The sequence below is a fragment of the Microchirus variegatus genome (genome assembly GCF_963457635.1).
Source record: "Microchirus variegatus genome assembly, chromosome: 15".
Classification (NCBI taxonomy): domain Eukaryota; kingdom Metazoa; phylum Chordata; class Actinopteri; order Pleuronectiformes; family Soleidae; genus Microchirus; species Microchirus variegatus.
This window is the reverse complement of record NC_139816.1, coordinates 24,830,970-24,846,750: the sequence shown is the minus strand read 5'-3', so window position 1 is coordinate 24,846,750 and position 15,781 is coordinate 24,830,970. Positions and strand designations below refer to the sequence as shown.

The window sequence follows — 15,781 nt, the reverse complement described above, 5'->3', positions numbered from 1 at the left end:
CTTGGGCCGGCCTGCTACTAGCACTGGAAGGATGGTGTGTGAGTTCTGACTGATAACTGTTTTTTTTATTATAAAGATAGATATTTATTCCTTTAGCTCGTCATTCAACATCTACAGTACAGCTGCACACTATTAGAAAAAAAGTGTGTTGTGTCTTTCCTGTGATATTGTGAGAGATGAGAAGAGATGAAAAGGAGATTGAACCATCCTTTTTTTAACTTAGAGGGGGGAGAAGAGCAAATGAATAAGCTTTATTATCACCTTAGGTAATTAAAATTAGCATTTTAAACATTACCACAACATTTTCCTTTTCAGTGTTTTTCTCCTGTTCCGTAACCATCATCAACATCAAGTTGTAGTCATCTGCTCGTGGAGTTGGGAGCTATAGTTATAGTTTCTAGCAAAAATAACTTAATTTAATCATTAAATCTGCGTTAAATAGGACCCTCTTATCTTATTCAGAGCAAAATTGGAATTTGAAACAGTGCAACTTGAAAAGTGCAAAGGTTCTAATTAGTTTTTTCTATGCCAATTACAAGTATAATTATGTATTGCACAAACTATTCATATTTTTTAAGTTCTCATGCTTGCACATGGTAGTGATTATTTTGTTGGTATTTCACATCAGGTTCTAATTACATATTGAATAAATATTGAACTGGACCTTGAATTAAAAATTCATTTAACAATTTTGATTACAGTGTCTGAAAAAAAACTCCCCACATGTAGATATTTTGTCCAAATCACAACCTATGTTAGTGACGATGGTAGAGCAAATCGTCTGTCAACTTGAAGGTTGTGGGTTTGATTCCCGCCTCTGCTACATGCCAATTGAACAAGACACTTAACCCCATGTACAAGATGAGTGTACCTATAAAAATACTGTTTGCCATCTAATGAGAGGAATCCAACTAAATTAACATCACAAGCAATTTAATTTAAAGGTGCATTATATAATAAATCTAAAGCAACTGGCCGTAAAATCCTCCTAATATGTCACAGAGACTCAGGAATAATGTTCATATAACAAACTGAACTCACCAACAACAACAGTACAGCCAAAATATTTGCATTAAAAAAATATTTTGCAGACTGCAAATCATGTTTATGTTTTGAAATCATGTTTTGGCGTCATGTGGCGCCACCTACCGCCTTCTACCAATCATTGCAGTCAGTAGAGTCTCAGCTGCTGAGCAACCACGGGTTGCCAGTTACGTCAGAAAACCAAACCTAAAAGAAATTTTGAATTTGAATGTAGTAACTGTTTTTGGCCACATTCTTACATATGGCACCTTTAAAATGAGAAAAGATATTGAGCAGATTAAACCTATTTTCATTGTCATTTTTACATGCACATTACAGTGCGAATAACAACTGTAATATTGTGTGATTTAAATGTTGTTAATGACAGTATGACAGCAGACTGAGCAGCTTGTAATTGATGTATTTTTATTGTGAGATGGGGAGTCATAAAAATAAAGAAAAATAACCCAAAAACAATCACGATAAAAAATATATACGGGTATTGAAATGGGGGGGGGAGGGGTTATATAAAAGTGGGCATGGTCTTGAGACGTACATATAAAGTAACAAATTGGCACAAAAGAAAAAAAAGGACATACGTCAATATTATTTTGGCTTGGCAAAAAGGGGACAGTTTGTGTGGTTAAGCATCATCATCCTTCAATACAACAGCACACACTCATGCTATTAGACATACAATTAGTTTTTCTTTCTTCAAAAGTTCAGTAGCTTTATATTAGAGAGGGGATAGAAAAGGAAACTAATAAGAGAAATGGATGTAGAGAGGTCACAGGTGGCTCGCAGGTTGCCACTTTCTTCATATTTCGTTCATGTGCCGGAGTCCCATCTTGCAGGCTTGCAGGTCTTTTGCCTTTGAATGTGTTTTTTTCTCTCTCCATACTAAAATATATTATCGTATTAATACAAACTACAGTATTGTACACTACATAGTGAAATAAATAACCATGAAGAAATATAAAAAAATAAGACATAAATATAAAAGTTCTCTATAACTAAACAGACATATCTATCTCGTTGGGGGATGGGGCATAATACTGCTGAACAGGTACAGTACAGAACATAGAACATAACACAACATAAGAGACAAAAAAATAATACTGACAGGTAAAAACTTTGATGGAGTTGACTCCCGGGATTACGATCTGCCTACATTTTTGTTACCTGAAGAGATGTCTGAGCATTTCATGGTGCATAAAACAAGTGCACTGACGAAGCTTTGAAAAGGCAGGACACACATGACATTTAGCAATCATTCTTCATTGCCATCCAATGGGGGGGGAAAAAAACATGTGCATTAAGATTCATAGGAAGTAGAAAATAACAACACATCATGGGAAATCTATAATACATGAACATGTGGAGGGTGTAAATTCTGATCTCTCAGGTGTGATCATACCATTTTCAACAGCAAGATTTTGTGGCACTTTTGACATGCATTTCTATTGACTTGTCTTCTTTTTTGCATAAGCCTCAGCTGTGTGTGTGTGTGTGTGTGTGTGTGTGTGTGTGTGTGTGCAGGAAGGATTATACACTTTTCTGCAGGGGTCACCAACCTTTTTGAGACAGAGAGCTACCTTAAGGGTAAAAAATAATATGGAGGGCTACCATATAATATTTTTTTGCTTGTTTACCATTTAAATGATTAATATTATGCATTCAACTGCATACACATTCATTCCAGTGCTTACTCCTAACGATTATCAGTTTTTATAAACAATATCAAACATATTTTACTGAGCGATCATACGGAGACATGCAAGTGAGGTGAAGTAAAGTGAGCCCGCGGGCACCGTATTGGCTGCCTGCGGGCTACCAGGTGCCCGCGGGCACCACGTTGGTGACCCCTGCTTTTCTGCATCTCCTTTCTGCTCACAGTGTGACATTTTAGTTTTTTTTTTTGCTCGTTTGCTTTCGTGCAATGACGTCGACGAAAAGACAAACTCTCAGACTGCTCTCGTATCTGCACGATAATATGACGCTCCGGCCAAGAGATGTTTACTTTACATTAGCATAAAAACTACAGAACAGGGGAAACAGTGAACATGTTGACTCTTGACTCTGAATCCCCCTTAACAAACCTCAACTTCATGGTGTCTTTACAATTTTTTGTAAGTTTTGCATATGTATTAAACAAACACACTGTAACATGCTTTTGTTAACTGAAGCTGGCGTTTTCTTCTTCTTTGTCTTTGGCTTTCATTTGAGATTATGGCAAACCAGCTTAAATTACCACCACCCATTGGACTGAAGTGTGGCAGGAATATCGATCGTATATAAATAATGGACACGGTCTCTTGGTCTTCAAAGTTAAGCCAGTGCTGAAGTGCCTGAAACATGTATTCTCTTGAATGGCCAACAGGGGGCAACTCCACTGGTTTGTATGCAATTTTAAAATATTTTTTTTTTTTTTTTACTAAATGAATAATGTCAGTAAACAATTTCCTGAGGAGTTTATGGTCTCAATCACTAGTTTCAGGTCTTTTTCAATACATCATCACCTCCGTTTAGTTACACCATAAACACAAACACACCATAAACATGGTATGATTTATAGTATTTTGTATGACTGACAGCTGACATTCAGCTCCACCCCTTACGTCTTGCCAGCTCTACCTTGTCCTCCAAATAATGGTCTCTTCTGGTGCGAAAAACCAACATGGTGCTGGCCAAACTCACAAACGTGGAAAATTCAAAATGGCATATACCTTTCTCGTAGGAAATCCTGTGTTTACTTGTGTTGTAATGCAAAACCAACAGCTTGTTATGTATCATGCGTCTCATCTTACTCTCACAAAGAAAACAAAATAGCATATTTCCCAACATGTCAAATTATTCCTGTAAACCACGGCTTTGTAAAAAATACTTTGATGATAATGTATCTAAACGTCTAAAATGAAAGTACCCATCCTTTTTCTCTTTAAGGCTCAAAATCCACTCTCAACACAAAAAGTGATGCTAACACCTGCTAACATGATGACATGGTATATCTAGTGCAGTAATACTGAAGGGTAGACAACACAACTCAACTGCTTATTCCATAGGTAAACCAAGCCACTTGTAGTGCACAGGAGTTTTCTTATTTTTCTTCCAACTTAATAAAATACTGATTTTTTTTTTGTTCATTGGCAATAAAAACGTATAGAAATATCTTCCAACTGTACAGCTTTTAAAGGTTAAAATAAGAGTGATAAAATTAGTAACACTGATAAAAAGAAATGACCCAATGTGTTTAAGTAATAAAACATTATCTAAACATGTTGGCTCTAGCTTCCAAAGTCTGTATAATGCATTTCCTTTGTTAAAATGTGTGTTTTCAGCCATTCTTTTTCTTTACAAATGGATTCTTTTCTAACAGAGAGAAACTGTTCTCCCGCGGAAAAGTCACTAGTATTTTTTTCAGGCACACCTGGATTTCTACACAGTAGTGAACTGAAACAAACTCTCAGAGTGACCAGACATCATCTTCTGCATTCTACCTCTGTACAAGGAGAGGAGAAATCTGATTGGGTTTCAAGGAGGAGTCTGGGTCCTCTTTTAGTCAGTATCTCCTTTCTCCTGCAGCGTCTGGTTCTCTTCTTCAGAAACCATCTTCCTGCTTGTTTCGCCTCTTCCCTCCTCCATGACCTCCGCCTCTTCCTCCATTTGGACTTCCTTCTCTTCTTGAACGCTCGTGAGCACCTCATCCTGCCTCGTGTCATCCTCCTCTTCCTCCAGATTCATTTCTATCTCTGTCTTCTCCTCCTCCTCTCCTTCCTGTTCCACCATAATTCTCTCCACCTCCTCCTCCACATTCCTGTCCTCTTGCTCCAACTCCTCGTCCCCAATCTGCACCACCTGGATGTCATCCATGTCCACCACTCCTTCCTCCTCGTCCTCCTCCTCACTTTCCTCATCCTCTCTTGTGCTGCTTCCTCGCTCGTCTAAATCCAGCTGGGAGGGGACCATCTGCACCTGGCTCAGGGCCTCCATTTCAGTCTGGACCTCGCTGTACGCCTCGGGACTCTCCCCTCCGCCTTGGTTCTGCGTTTCCTTCTTGCAGTACGAGTAGCGGTGGTTCATGTGCTGGGAGTAGGAGCCCGAGTGGGAGAAGCGCTTGCCGCACTTGTCACACTGGTATGGCTTCTCCCCTGAGTGGAGTCGCATGTGTTCGATCAAGTGGTGTTTGTGTTTGAAGGCTTTGCTGCAGATACCGCACTCGTGAGGTCGCTTCCCTGCACAGAGAGAACAAGACGGTGCATTTAAGAAAAATGAAAGTACTGTTGAGTTAAAAAGCACGGACATGGGAGGGATAAAAACTAGATGTAGTGCAATTAAAGTGAATTCCCCACACTGCTGCTTTAAAGGTGCTAAAGCTTGAGAGGGCCATAACAGAGTGGAACATCAACATATCCAAGGAGAACAGGTCAAAACAATGCAACCAAATCACAAGTGTGTTTGAAAAACCTACAAGGAAATGTTATCCAGGCAGCGAGTTGCTAGTTTCAACTGGCATGAGGTCATTTGGAGCTGAAAACACTGTTTCAAGATTAAGATTAAGATTAAGAACCCTTTAAGTCCCACAAGGGGAAATTCAATTCTGCAGTGAGTTAGTGAACACACACAGCACACAGTGAGGTGTAGAACATGTAACCCAGCGCAGTGAGCTGCCATGCCAGTGAGAGGCACTCGGGGAGCAGTGAGGGGGTTAGGTGCCTTGCTCAACAGCACTTCAGCTGCGGACTGGTCGGGGATTGAACCGGCTACCTTCCGGTCTCGAGCTCGAAGCCCCAACCACTAGGCCACAGCTGCCCAAGCCAGGTATCACAACAAAGGAGAAAATAGCTGAAACGCCTCTGAGTATGTTGACCTGAGCTTGGCCACGGAATCACCATCTTAGAGCGATCCAAATCACTACCAGAGCTCGCCTCTTGCAACACTCTGTGCTTCACATGAGACGCTGGCAGGGCAGAGGTGGGGAGTTGGCGGAAAGAAGTTCTCAGACCACTTCTAAGCGTGTTGAGTAATACCTGCTGTAGTGGAGTTGTCCTACACTGTAGCATGAAATCCCCCTTTGCTTTGCTTGCACTCTGACTCATCTTTACCAGGATCCAAAGTGAGTGATGGTGAGACCAGTTCGGGGTTTTTCTTCTTCTTTTTATTCAAGCTCCATATGTGACCAGCAGTGGTGTTTGTGTGTTGGGGGGGGGGGGGGGGGGGACTGTTTGTGTTGTTGACGTTACCTGTGTGTTCATATTTGTGTCTCAGCAGCGAGCTGCTCTTCTGGAAGATCTTGTCGCACAAGTCGCAGGCATACATGCCGTTGTCCGTCTTCTTCATCTTCTTCCTTGAAGGGCCGGAGTCGGAGTCATTCTGCTCCTCCACGGTAGATAATCCCTCTGAGCCTGTGTCTTGCTTTTCCTCCTACAGAATATGACAAAGCGTGTTAGAAATGACTCAAAAAAACAAAATACCAGTGAAGTGTATGTGTGCTTGTGCTTTGGAACAAGTGATGTTGCATCATACGTTACTCATTGCTCTCTCTCTCTCTCGAGACACTTAACTAATCTTTTCCTTTGCCTGAAACAAACTGTGCCGTTATGAGCTGTGTACCTGCAGTTTCCTCCTTCTGTCCCTGGGCTGCTCATGCTCACGCACTGATACAGTGAACGATGATGTGAGCCATCATGAAGCAGCAGATATATATACAAGAGGCTCTTCTTTTACAAGGCGGGCCTATGCCAATCCACTTAACATGAAAGTATAATACAACAACAATAAATCAATGAGGCAGGCGGAGGTGTGGCGTTTAAACAGATTCCAGCAGATCAATAGGGGCTCTGCAGCAAAGTGCAGCCTCATGTCCTCTGGGCGACAGCCCAGGAAGATCACTCACACACACACCAAGTGAGACCCACATCTATCTTTAGGGCCTCATTAGGTGTCTGTGCAATGAAGAACTATTAAGGGCTATTATTTTTACAAAGAGCTGAATTCTGACATTTCTGTATATGAGTTATTGATTAGACTTTGGCTGCTTGCGCACTATTTATAATGCTGTAGTGGTTTTGAACGATGAGAAGTAATCATTTGGACTTCAGAGTTTGATTCTGCTCCACTTGCTTCTCAAAACAGCTCCTGATGCAGCTTACCTGTTCCTATGAAAGGTAACAAAATCTGCCAACCAGCACTCCTTTTATAAAAGAGCACGTAACATCTTCTTAAACAACCATGAACAATGTATTATTCAGCTTTACGTTAGGTAACTAAACGTTAGGTCACAATCTGTCAAAGCCATGTCTTCTGTTTCAAGTCTTGAAACACTTGTTGTTCGTTGTTATTGATGTTCTAATTCTGCCTGTGGTCTTTCTTTGTGAACAGAAATGATCGACTGTAACATGACGTGTATCCTGTGCCCTTGATCTGAAAATAAACTCAGGCAATACTATACTCTGTGAGTATACACCTGTGGCACAGAGGCAGGTAGGGCCAAGAAGCGTTCATCTGCTTAACAACAACTGCTTAACAAATCATTTTCTCCTGAATGCAATTGTCTTGCTTTATTAGTGCATTGTTGCTGTTGCCTCTGTGTGTCTCTACATAAAGCTCACTGTGTGCAGCATGGGAATGACGCTGGCCTAACACACAGAGAGTTGTCTCAAGCTTAATTATAAGAATGTTATGGACTTTTAAGATGCTGAAAGTATAGACCACATGTGTCAAACTCAAGGCCCGGGGGCCAGATGTGGATCATTTTATGTGGCCCACGAGCGATTAAATATAGTCTTAAAAATATGTCTTAAAATAAGTCTATGCTGCTTTAAGGCATTCGTCGCTCATAAACTACATTTCCGACAGATCGCTGTGTATCCTTGCATATGCATCATGCGACGAGTGAAATTGAGATTGAGACTGTGATCGCAGCAGAATTTGTTCACAAAAGCCACAACCAAAAACAATGTGGCAGTGAATGCTAGCTTTATTGTGGCTAAAGAAATCACCGTTACCTTTTTTTTACATTATATTTGTTTACATATAGTTACATTTATTCTATAAGACAGTTACATCTGGCCCTTTGAGGGTAACCATTATGCTGATGTGGCCCTCAATGAAAATGAGTTTGACACCCCTGGTATAGACGAATCTGGTGAAGTACAGGAAGAAGACAAGCAGCCATTGCTGCGTTGGCGTCTCCCTCCAGTATGCGCAAGATTGAGTGGGAGTTCTTATAAGAAGAGTACATTTTCTACTTTTACCTGCACATTTTATGCAGCATTACTTTTGACAATGATGTCTACGAAGCCTGGAAGAACCTGTGCAATTATCGGCTGCTCCAACAGCAATGGGAAACTTCAGCTTCGGTAAAAAAACTGAATTTACCTCATGAAGAGAAGGAATTGTTTGTGAGGACCATGATGTTCGCCAGAAGTGGATGAAGAATATTAACAGAGGGGACTTTGTTCCCAATATCAACAGCACGGTAACTTTTGGATAACACGCGTCAATCTCACAATGAATAGCATGCGGCTGCCTAGCTTAACACAGTGAAAACGGGACCGTATCTATGTTCCCCGGGTCCTATGGTTCCCTCTTTGTATGTGACCAGGGAACATAGGACCCTTTCTCTAACCCTATTCCTAACCCTACCCTTTTTCAAAAAAAAGGGTCCTATGTTCCCCTGTCACATACAAAGTGGACCTTTTTTGGGAAAAACGGGGGAACATAGGACCCGGGGAACATAGGTACGACCCCGTGAAAACATAATGTCAGCTAAGCTAACACTGCTTAGCTAGCTCTCGTTAGACGCCTCTATCAAGGCTGCCGTGGTCGCACAGAGTAAATTAACCCAATGTGGTGTTATTGTGAAATGTGACGTAAGTTGCTCTAACTAGGGCAACAAAATGACCACAATGTAAAAGTCAAGTAGCTGAGTTAATCAGTGGTGGAGGTAAATAATTACAACTACTCACGCTACTGTAATGTGAGTAACAGACGGCGTACCACCGCAGTCATGGCGGCCCCGCTAGATGGATTGGTCTATAACAATATAACACTTTTATATCATTCTATGTTAGAGTTATGTCAATATTCTCATTCAACTCTAGGCAAGAAAGAAACTGCAAGCCTAATCCCCCCCCCCAAAAAAAATCAAAGCTCTAAATAATAATAAGTGAAACTCAGGTCAGATGTTAACAATTGCGTACCTTTATTCTGTTGAGATTGATGTGTTCATGCATCTCGGTTCCAGCTGGACTGCTTGCTGTAGTGGTATAAGTGTAAGCCAGCTGAGGAATCAGGATAGTCTGTTTGTTACTGGTGGCTAGAGCCCTTAGGCAATGCATGGTGGTCACAATGTCAAGGGGATTGACACTTGGCTGGCTGGCATACAGTGCAGCAGGACTGGTGCCCATGCCTAAGAGTGGCAAAACCTCTTTCTTTGTGCAAGTTAAATTTAGGGGTTCATCCTCATTGTTCGGGTGAGCGGAGGAAGATGGGTAAATGCTGGATTTAGCCACCACTTGCTCCACTTCCTCTCTAGTGGGCTTTGGCAGCGATAGGTCAAGTGGTCCCTCTGAGCTCACAAGGGGCTGGGCTGATACCAGACCAGCAGCTCTAGGACTCGGAGGCGAGGATGAGGCTGGCAAGCCATGAGCACCGTTGACCTCGGCCGGGGTGGCTTCTGTAGGGCTTTCCTGGGTCCCGGAAGAGATCATAGTGGACACGTCTTTCCCTGGTACCAGAGAAACCACACTCTTGTCTTCACAAGTGTCCTCTTCCTCTGAGGGAGGTGTTGGAGCACCCAGTGATATTTGACCCTCCTGCATTTTGTCAAACCACTTCTTGACCACATGGAGTGGCAGGCTTACTGAGTCAGAGATCTTGGTCAGCTCATCCTTGGTTGGCTCTGCATTTAAGGCAAAATAGGCCTTGAGCAGGGACAGGAGGTTCTTGGGCTGGTTGCAGAGTCCTCCTTCTGACAGCAGGGTGGCCACAGCAGACTCAGACTTACCCAGGCCTGCGCCGTTCAGCCTGAAACCATCCTTCTTGCAGTGCTTGAGGGCATGGAGTGCTTCTAGCCCACCTGGACAGTTATCACACAGGAGACAAGTTTTAGTGGTCATTTCCTCTTTTTCTTTAGTCTCGTTGGACCTGGGGCCTCCAGTAGTAAGGTCTTCTGCGAGTTTCTCTGACTTGACGGTGTTAGTGGTAGTCTGACCTGGTGAACCTGGCTCTTTTTTCAGGTTTTGAGCTGTGAGCTGGCCCTGGTCCAAGCTGTAGTTTATGATGATTTTTGCATTTCCATCCTGACCCACTATAGGAAGACTGATGGCTGAGATGAGCTGCTGCTGTGGGGAGTGGAGCATTCCAGTGGTTAACCCCGAGTTCAACTGCCCCTGGCCTTTGGCATTATTTTCTAGTACCTGACGAATGACGTTGCCATCCACTGCGACTTTCAGAGCGTTCTGCAGGTCTGCCAGGTTGATGCTGATTGGCGACACCAAGCCAACAGTGGGCAGGACCACGGCTTGCACTGTGCCCTGCAGAGGAGCGGTGGCACATCCTTTAAAAACTACACCGTTCATGGCAGTGACAGCCGGAGATGTGATCCCCGTTGGCTTGTATTCATAGTCCACAGGCTCTGTCTTGATCTGGTTGAAGGGAAGCTGCTCCTGCAGGGGTTTGCTGTGCTCCAGCTTCTCTCTAATCTGGGTGCGGAGGACTGAGGGCAGTGTGGGCGGCACTGGTGATGGAGCCTGGGTCTGCGCCTTGGTGTTCCCCACACGCGGTCTGCCATTCACTGAGATGACGCTGATGCACTTCTTACTGCTGATGTGGGAGCTATATGAACCTGAGTGGGAGAACCTCTTCTTGCAGTTGGAGCACTCATAGGGTTTCTCTCCTGAATAAAACCACAGTGTGTATCACAGAGAGAGTAATAAAGAGGTGGGGGAAAGAAACAGATTTCCATTAGTGAATGAAGCCAAATTAGCAAGCTCTGTCATGAGCAGTGTCAGGAAAAAGCTCTAATGCCTTTCAATGATGCTTAAAGTGATGTAATGGCACCATTGGGAACCCTTCTCTAATTGCTGTCCCATAATACAAAAGAAACACAATTATGGCCCATAACAGAAAGGTACACAGTGGACTAAAACACAATAAAACATCTCTAAATACTTGAGATAGGCTAAAACCCAAATAAAACAGAAATAGTAGAGTGGAGACAGAAACATCTGCGGTGATGGCAAAGATGCACACCAGACTAGACATGTACACTACACAACTACACAAGTGCATGCATACATCCATTTATACACACAAAATGCTGCCAGGGTGACAAAGGTTGTCCACTCACCGCTGTGGATGCGAAGGTGCTCCTTCAGATGGTGCTTGTATTTAAATGCTTTGCCACATTCAGTGCACTTGAATTTTCGATTGCCCCCTGACTGTGAGATGTGTCTCTATCAAACGAGAGGGGAGAGGGGTCATTCAGTGAGATACACAATGAAAACACAACCTTTGAACCACCACTACTTCATGTCACAATATCATTAATCAGTCAAGGGTAAAAGTTCATGTTTATTTATGGCATTTGGTGATGAGCTGCTACAGACACAGACCAAACGTCTGTGTAGGGTTGCATAACTTAGTATCACTTTGTCACTACATAATAAGTCAGTAGGACACAAGTATTAGTAGTTTCCATTTTGTCAGTTTTTACCTGTCCGCCCTTGTGGACTGTCATATGCCTGTCCAGTTGAGCGCGGTAGGCAAAGCTGTAGGTGCATTCAGGGCAGCTGAAGCTGTCTTCGGTCCTTTCGTGGCGGTATTTGATGTGCTCCTTCAGGGAGCTGTAACGCTTGTAACCACGAGTGCAGTACGGGCAGGTGAGCAGCTGAGAGAATGAATCAGGAGTTCCTGTATAAAAAAAACAAGAAAACACAGATACAATGAGTGAAGTGGGGAGCACAGTAAAGGGTTAAAAACACATGGTCAACAGGCAGGGCTTTTTTTTTGATATTCCACATGACCTGCTGCAGTAACACTCTACATCAATCACTGACTGATCCTCCCCCAAAGGTAAACAGCACCCAGGTACCAACGAGATGAAAGCTGATTGCTGATCTGTGGTAACACCTTCCTGTCTGGAAAAAAATTAACTGCCAAAGCAGGACTACATTTTATTTACAGGACTGTACTTTTAGCAGACACAAATCCCAGCCCTTACAGCGAACACGCCTGAAGCCTGATCGCCTGTTGTGTGTTTCAAAATGAATGCCCACGTGTAGTCAGAGAAATTAGCTCGGTAAACAGCACACACCTGCCTCGGTCTGAGCTGAGTCTCAGTTGCCTTTCTCCCACACAGGTAAAGCATTAATTCATTAAAAGGTGATGTATTAAGTTCTAGTGTGGGACAGGTGAGGGCCTTGGGATGAGAATGCACACACATTATTACCCAGGTAGGTGTGAGTCAGAGCTCACACAAATGTGACAAATTTACCCAGGTGTTGCCATTTCTCTCTCTCTCTCCCCCTCCCCTTTCTCTCTCCCTCTCGTTTGTCTTGCTCTGCAGAAGACGGTTAAATGCCGGGAGCCGTGAAGGGCCCAATGAGCTGCAGTTAACAAATTGCTGAGTGTGTAATGAAGTTGGAGAGTGGTGTTTACAGGGTGGGGTTAACACCTGAGATGAAAAGGGGAGCAAGCAGAGCTATCTCCTGGGGCAAGTAATTCCTAAGTAGGTGCAATAACAGCGTGATAACTCATTGACTGTGAGCTTGTGACCGTGTATTTTAGTGTGACAATGAATTTGGAACACTGCAGCTATATTACTACTATTTTTTTCATTTTTAAAATGGTGTTTTAAAGGGACACTGTGTAGTATTTATGGGTTTATATGACCCAAAATTCACTTTTTTATACATATTATGTGCTCCTGCATTGTTTAGTCGCTGTATAATAGTTTTTGTCTCATTTTCGTAGTGTTTCAAAAAGTCATGTAAAATAACATGGTCGCAGGCCGCAGTTGCATAGCCACTGTTAGCAGCGAGACGCCATGTTTCTACGGGAGCCTGTAAGGACAAACGCGAGAGAACAAATCAAGCGTCTCTTTACTTGTAGCGGAAGTCCCGCCTCCACTCTCTCCGCTTCGTCTGCTACGGCCACAGTAGCTCGCCCTCTCCCTCGCCTCATCTGCTGACACGGAGAAAGACGACGAGGACGACATTTGACCGCCTGAGGATACCGTAGCGCTCAGGGAAGGGAGGGGGTGAGCAGAGGAGCAGTTCTTTGTTGTAAATTTCAGCCTCTCCTCTAGATGGCACTATAAACTATTTACTTCACCTTTAATATGAAAATGATCGTCCAGCTTGACGAGCGTAATGAAAATCTGCTGAAAGAGTATACGTGATCATTCATGTACTTTGGGCACGTCTATGTTGGTATAAACAGGAAGTATATTTCATTAGCTGTTCTTCCGAATCTCCTAAAAAATGTCACGATTGTGACAGAGTATCGACATCTCGCAGCTTTTGTATCGAAAGACAGCGGCTGTTTGGTGGCTGCCATGTTGAACATGGCAGCCACCAAACAGCCGCTGTCTTTCGATCAACTGTTAAAAAATGGTAAAAGTCTCATTACTCAATAGCCATCATTCCTGTCATCCGGATCATTGGTCTGACTGGCTGTTGGCTAACCAATTGCCTTTTCACCATATCCAAAAAATAGTGGAAATGAAGAGTGGGGATTTATGTTCAGAGATATTGAACGAGGTGAAATTGAAAGTAAGTGGAGATAGAAGCTGATGGTGGAGAATTGACTAATAACAGCTAATCAGAAAGAGACTTTAGGTAATTCCTCATAGTTTTCAAAAGTTCCAACGTTATTGCCCATCCAGACTTAAATTCATCTCTTCAAATTTCAAACTAAAACAAAACCAACAAAAATCTTGGATAGTGTGGACAGTAGGCGTACCCACAACAGGGTTGTCTTTATTTATAACATGAACTATGCCTGAATGGGGCCACACACCACTTTAGCCTTTGCAGAAAGAAGACCCCGGGTTCAAGACCCAGTTGAAACAAGGGCCTTTCTGCATGGAGGTTGCATGTTCTCCCTGTGTGTGTGTGTGTGTGTGTGTGTTTTCTCTGGGTTCTCAGGTTTCCTCACAGTCCAAAAACATGCAACATTAGATAAATTGGACACTCTAAATTGACCGTGAGTGTGATAGTGAATGGCTGTTTGTCTCTATGTGGCCCTGAGATGGACTGGCAGGACTGTTTAGGGTGTGACCCCACCTATTGCCCTTATGTCAGCTTAGATTGGCAAAGCAACCCCCGCAACCCTCATGTGGAGGACAAAGTGGTAGAAAATGGATGGATGGATGATGCCTGAATGCTTTTCGTTGACGTCTATTACCGTTCTCGTCATGGATGCTGGCATCAGGCGTGCCCTGCCGTTGCAGCTCATCCTCTGGAGCCTCTGGGTAGATGACGGCTGTGTCTCCTTGCTGGAGCATCTCCTCCACCAAAGCATCTGTGCTCACATTGTCCTCACCATCTGACACACAATCTTCCTTCACTGTGATGGACCAAAGAGCACACACACAAACTGATTAGAGTCATGTCTGCAACAAAAAGGCATTACTGATGTTATTTCAAGGCATACATACTATCCTGTCATCAAAGGCTGTGTATGTGAAAATGTAACCTTTCTATATGAAATGTGATAATCCAGTAATGTCACCCTAAGTGTCATTATAGCTGAGCTGGATCTTACAGTCCCAAGCCCTGGATCATGACATGTTCAGCAGCATGATGGATGAGACAACTGATTAGCATCAAAGGCCACAGGCTACAGTATGAGCATTAAGCCTTTTGTAAGAATTGAATGGCAAGCCATTATTCACAGTGTTAGGTAAGGTATTTGTTAAAACTGGGACTGATAATTAGGTGATGAATGTTATCCTGACGTATTGTGGCAGATAGATATACGCACAAACACACATGCAGATGGTGCGCTCCTCTCAGGAGAGGCTTGGCCTTCAGACTGTGCTTAATATCCAGGCAAATGAGAACCTGCATGTGAGACCTGAGCACGTTCTTCCTCTACATCACATGAGGCCAACTAGCTGGTATAACGAGCACTAATTACCAATCAGCAGGCTTGTGGGAAGTGTAACCTGATGATACATGAAAGCTTCCTTTCCTCCTATCGTCCCTGCTCAGCCAGCACTTCCTGACGTGGATCCCAGAACCAAGAATAGTGTGTCTTCAATGAAAACAGCAGACATCATTCCTCTCCAGATATGTTAGTGTCTGTGCGTTATCATTACTGAGAATAAACACAAGGGTGACCTATCAGCTAAAAGGTAACCTAGGCTACCAAAGATCCTGTGATAATGTTTACAAGGCAGATGTTTTATGGACCGATTTGAGAGCGCTCCCTTCTGAGTGGAGATTTGAGAATTGTGTTTTGTGAATTGTGGGCGTTGAAAGACGGGGCCAGCTGCATTCTCCATGGAGATGGGAACAGGTGTAGCGCTTCATGACTCACGGATACACAGCGAATTCCAGTACTGCTCAGGCTTCCTCTGGTGCACCTTAATAAAGCTACAAAACAATATGTGCAGCCATTTGTTGCTATGGTTATTAAAGACCATTCATAGAAACCTCCAGCCCCTGAAACAAACCAACAGCAGGTGCTGAGAATGTCAGATTGACAAATTCTCATTCCACAGTGGAGGGTCAGCAACACATAATAGACT

The 15,781-nt window shown here is 43.1% G+C and overlaps 1 protein-coding gene across 1 annotated transcript in view; it reads right to left on the bottom strand.

Annotated features, from left to right (window-relative positions):
- Positions 1–1,428: 1,428 nt before the first annotated feature.
- zeb1b (zinc finger E-box binding homeobox 1b) overlaps positions 1,429–15,781 on the bottom strand; it is a 60,499-nt gene continuing 46,146 nt past the window's right edge. The window contains exons 3-8 of the mRNA XM_083902057.1: positions 14,434–14,595; positions 11,741–11,937; positions 11,375–11,480; positions 9,225–10,921; positions 6,264–6,444; positions 1,429–5,255 (exon numbers count right to left, since the gene is read on the bottom strand). Coding sequence (XP_083758183.1) covers positions 4,579–5,255; positions 6,264–6,444; positions 9,225–10,921; positions 11,375–11,480; positions 11,741–11,937; positions 14,434–14,595 — 3,020 coding nt within the window. The 3' untranslated portion in view covers positions 1,429–4,578. The remainder of the gene's footprint in view (positions 5,256–6,263; positions 6,445–9,224; positions 10,922–11,374; positions 11,481–11,740; positions 11,938–14,433; positions 14,596–15,781) is intronic.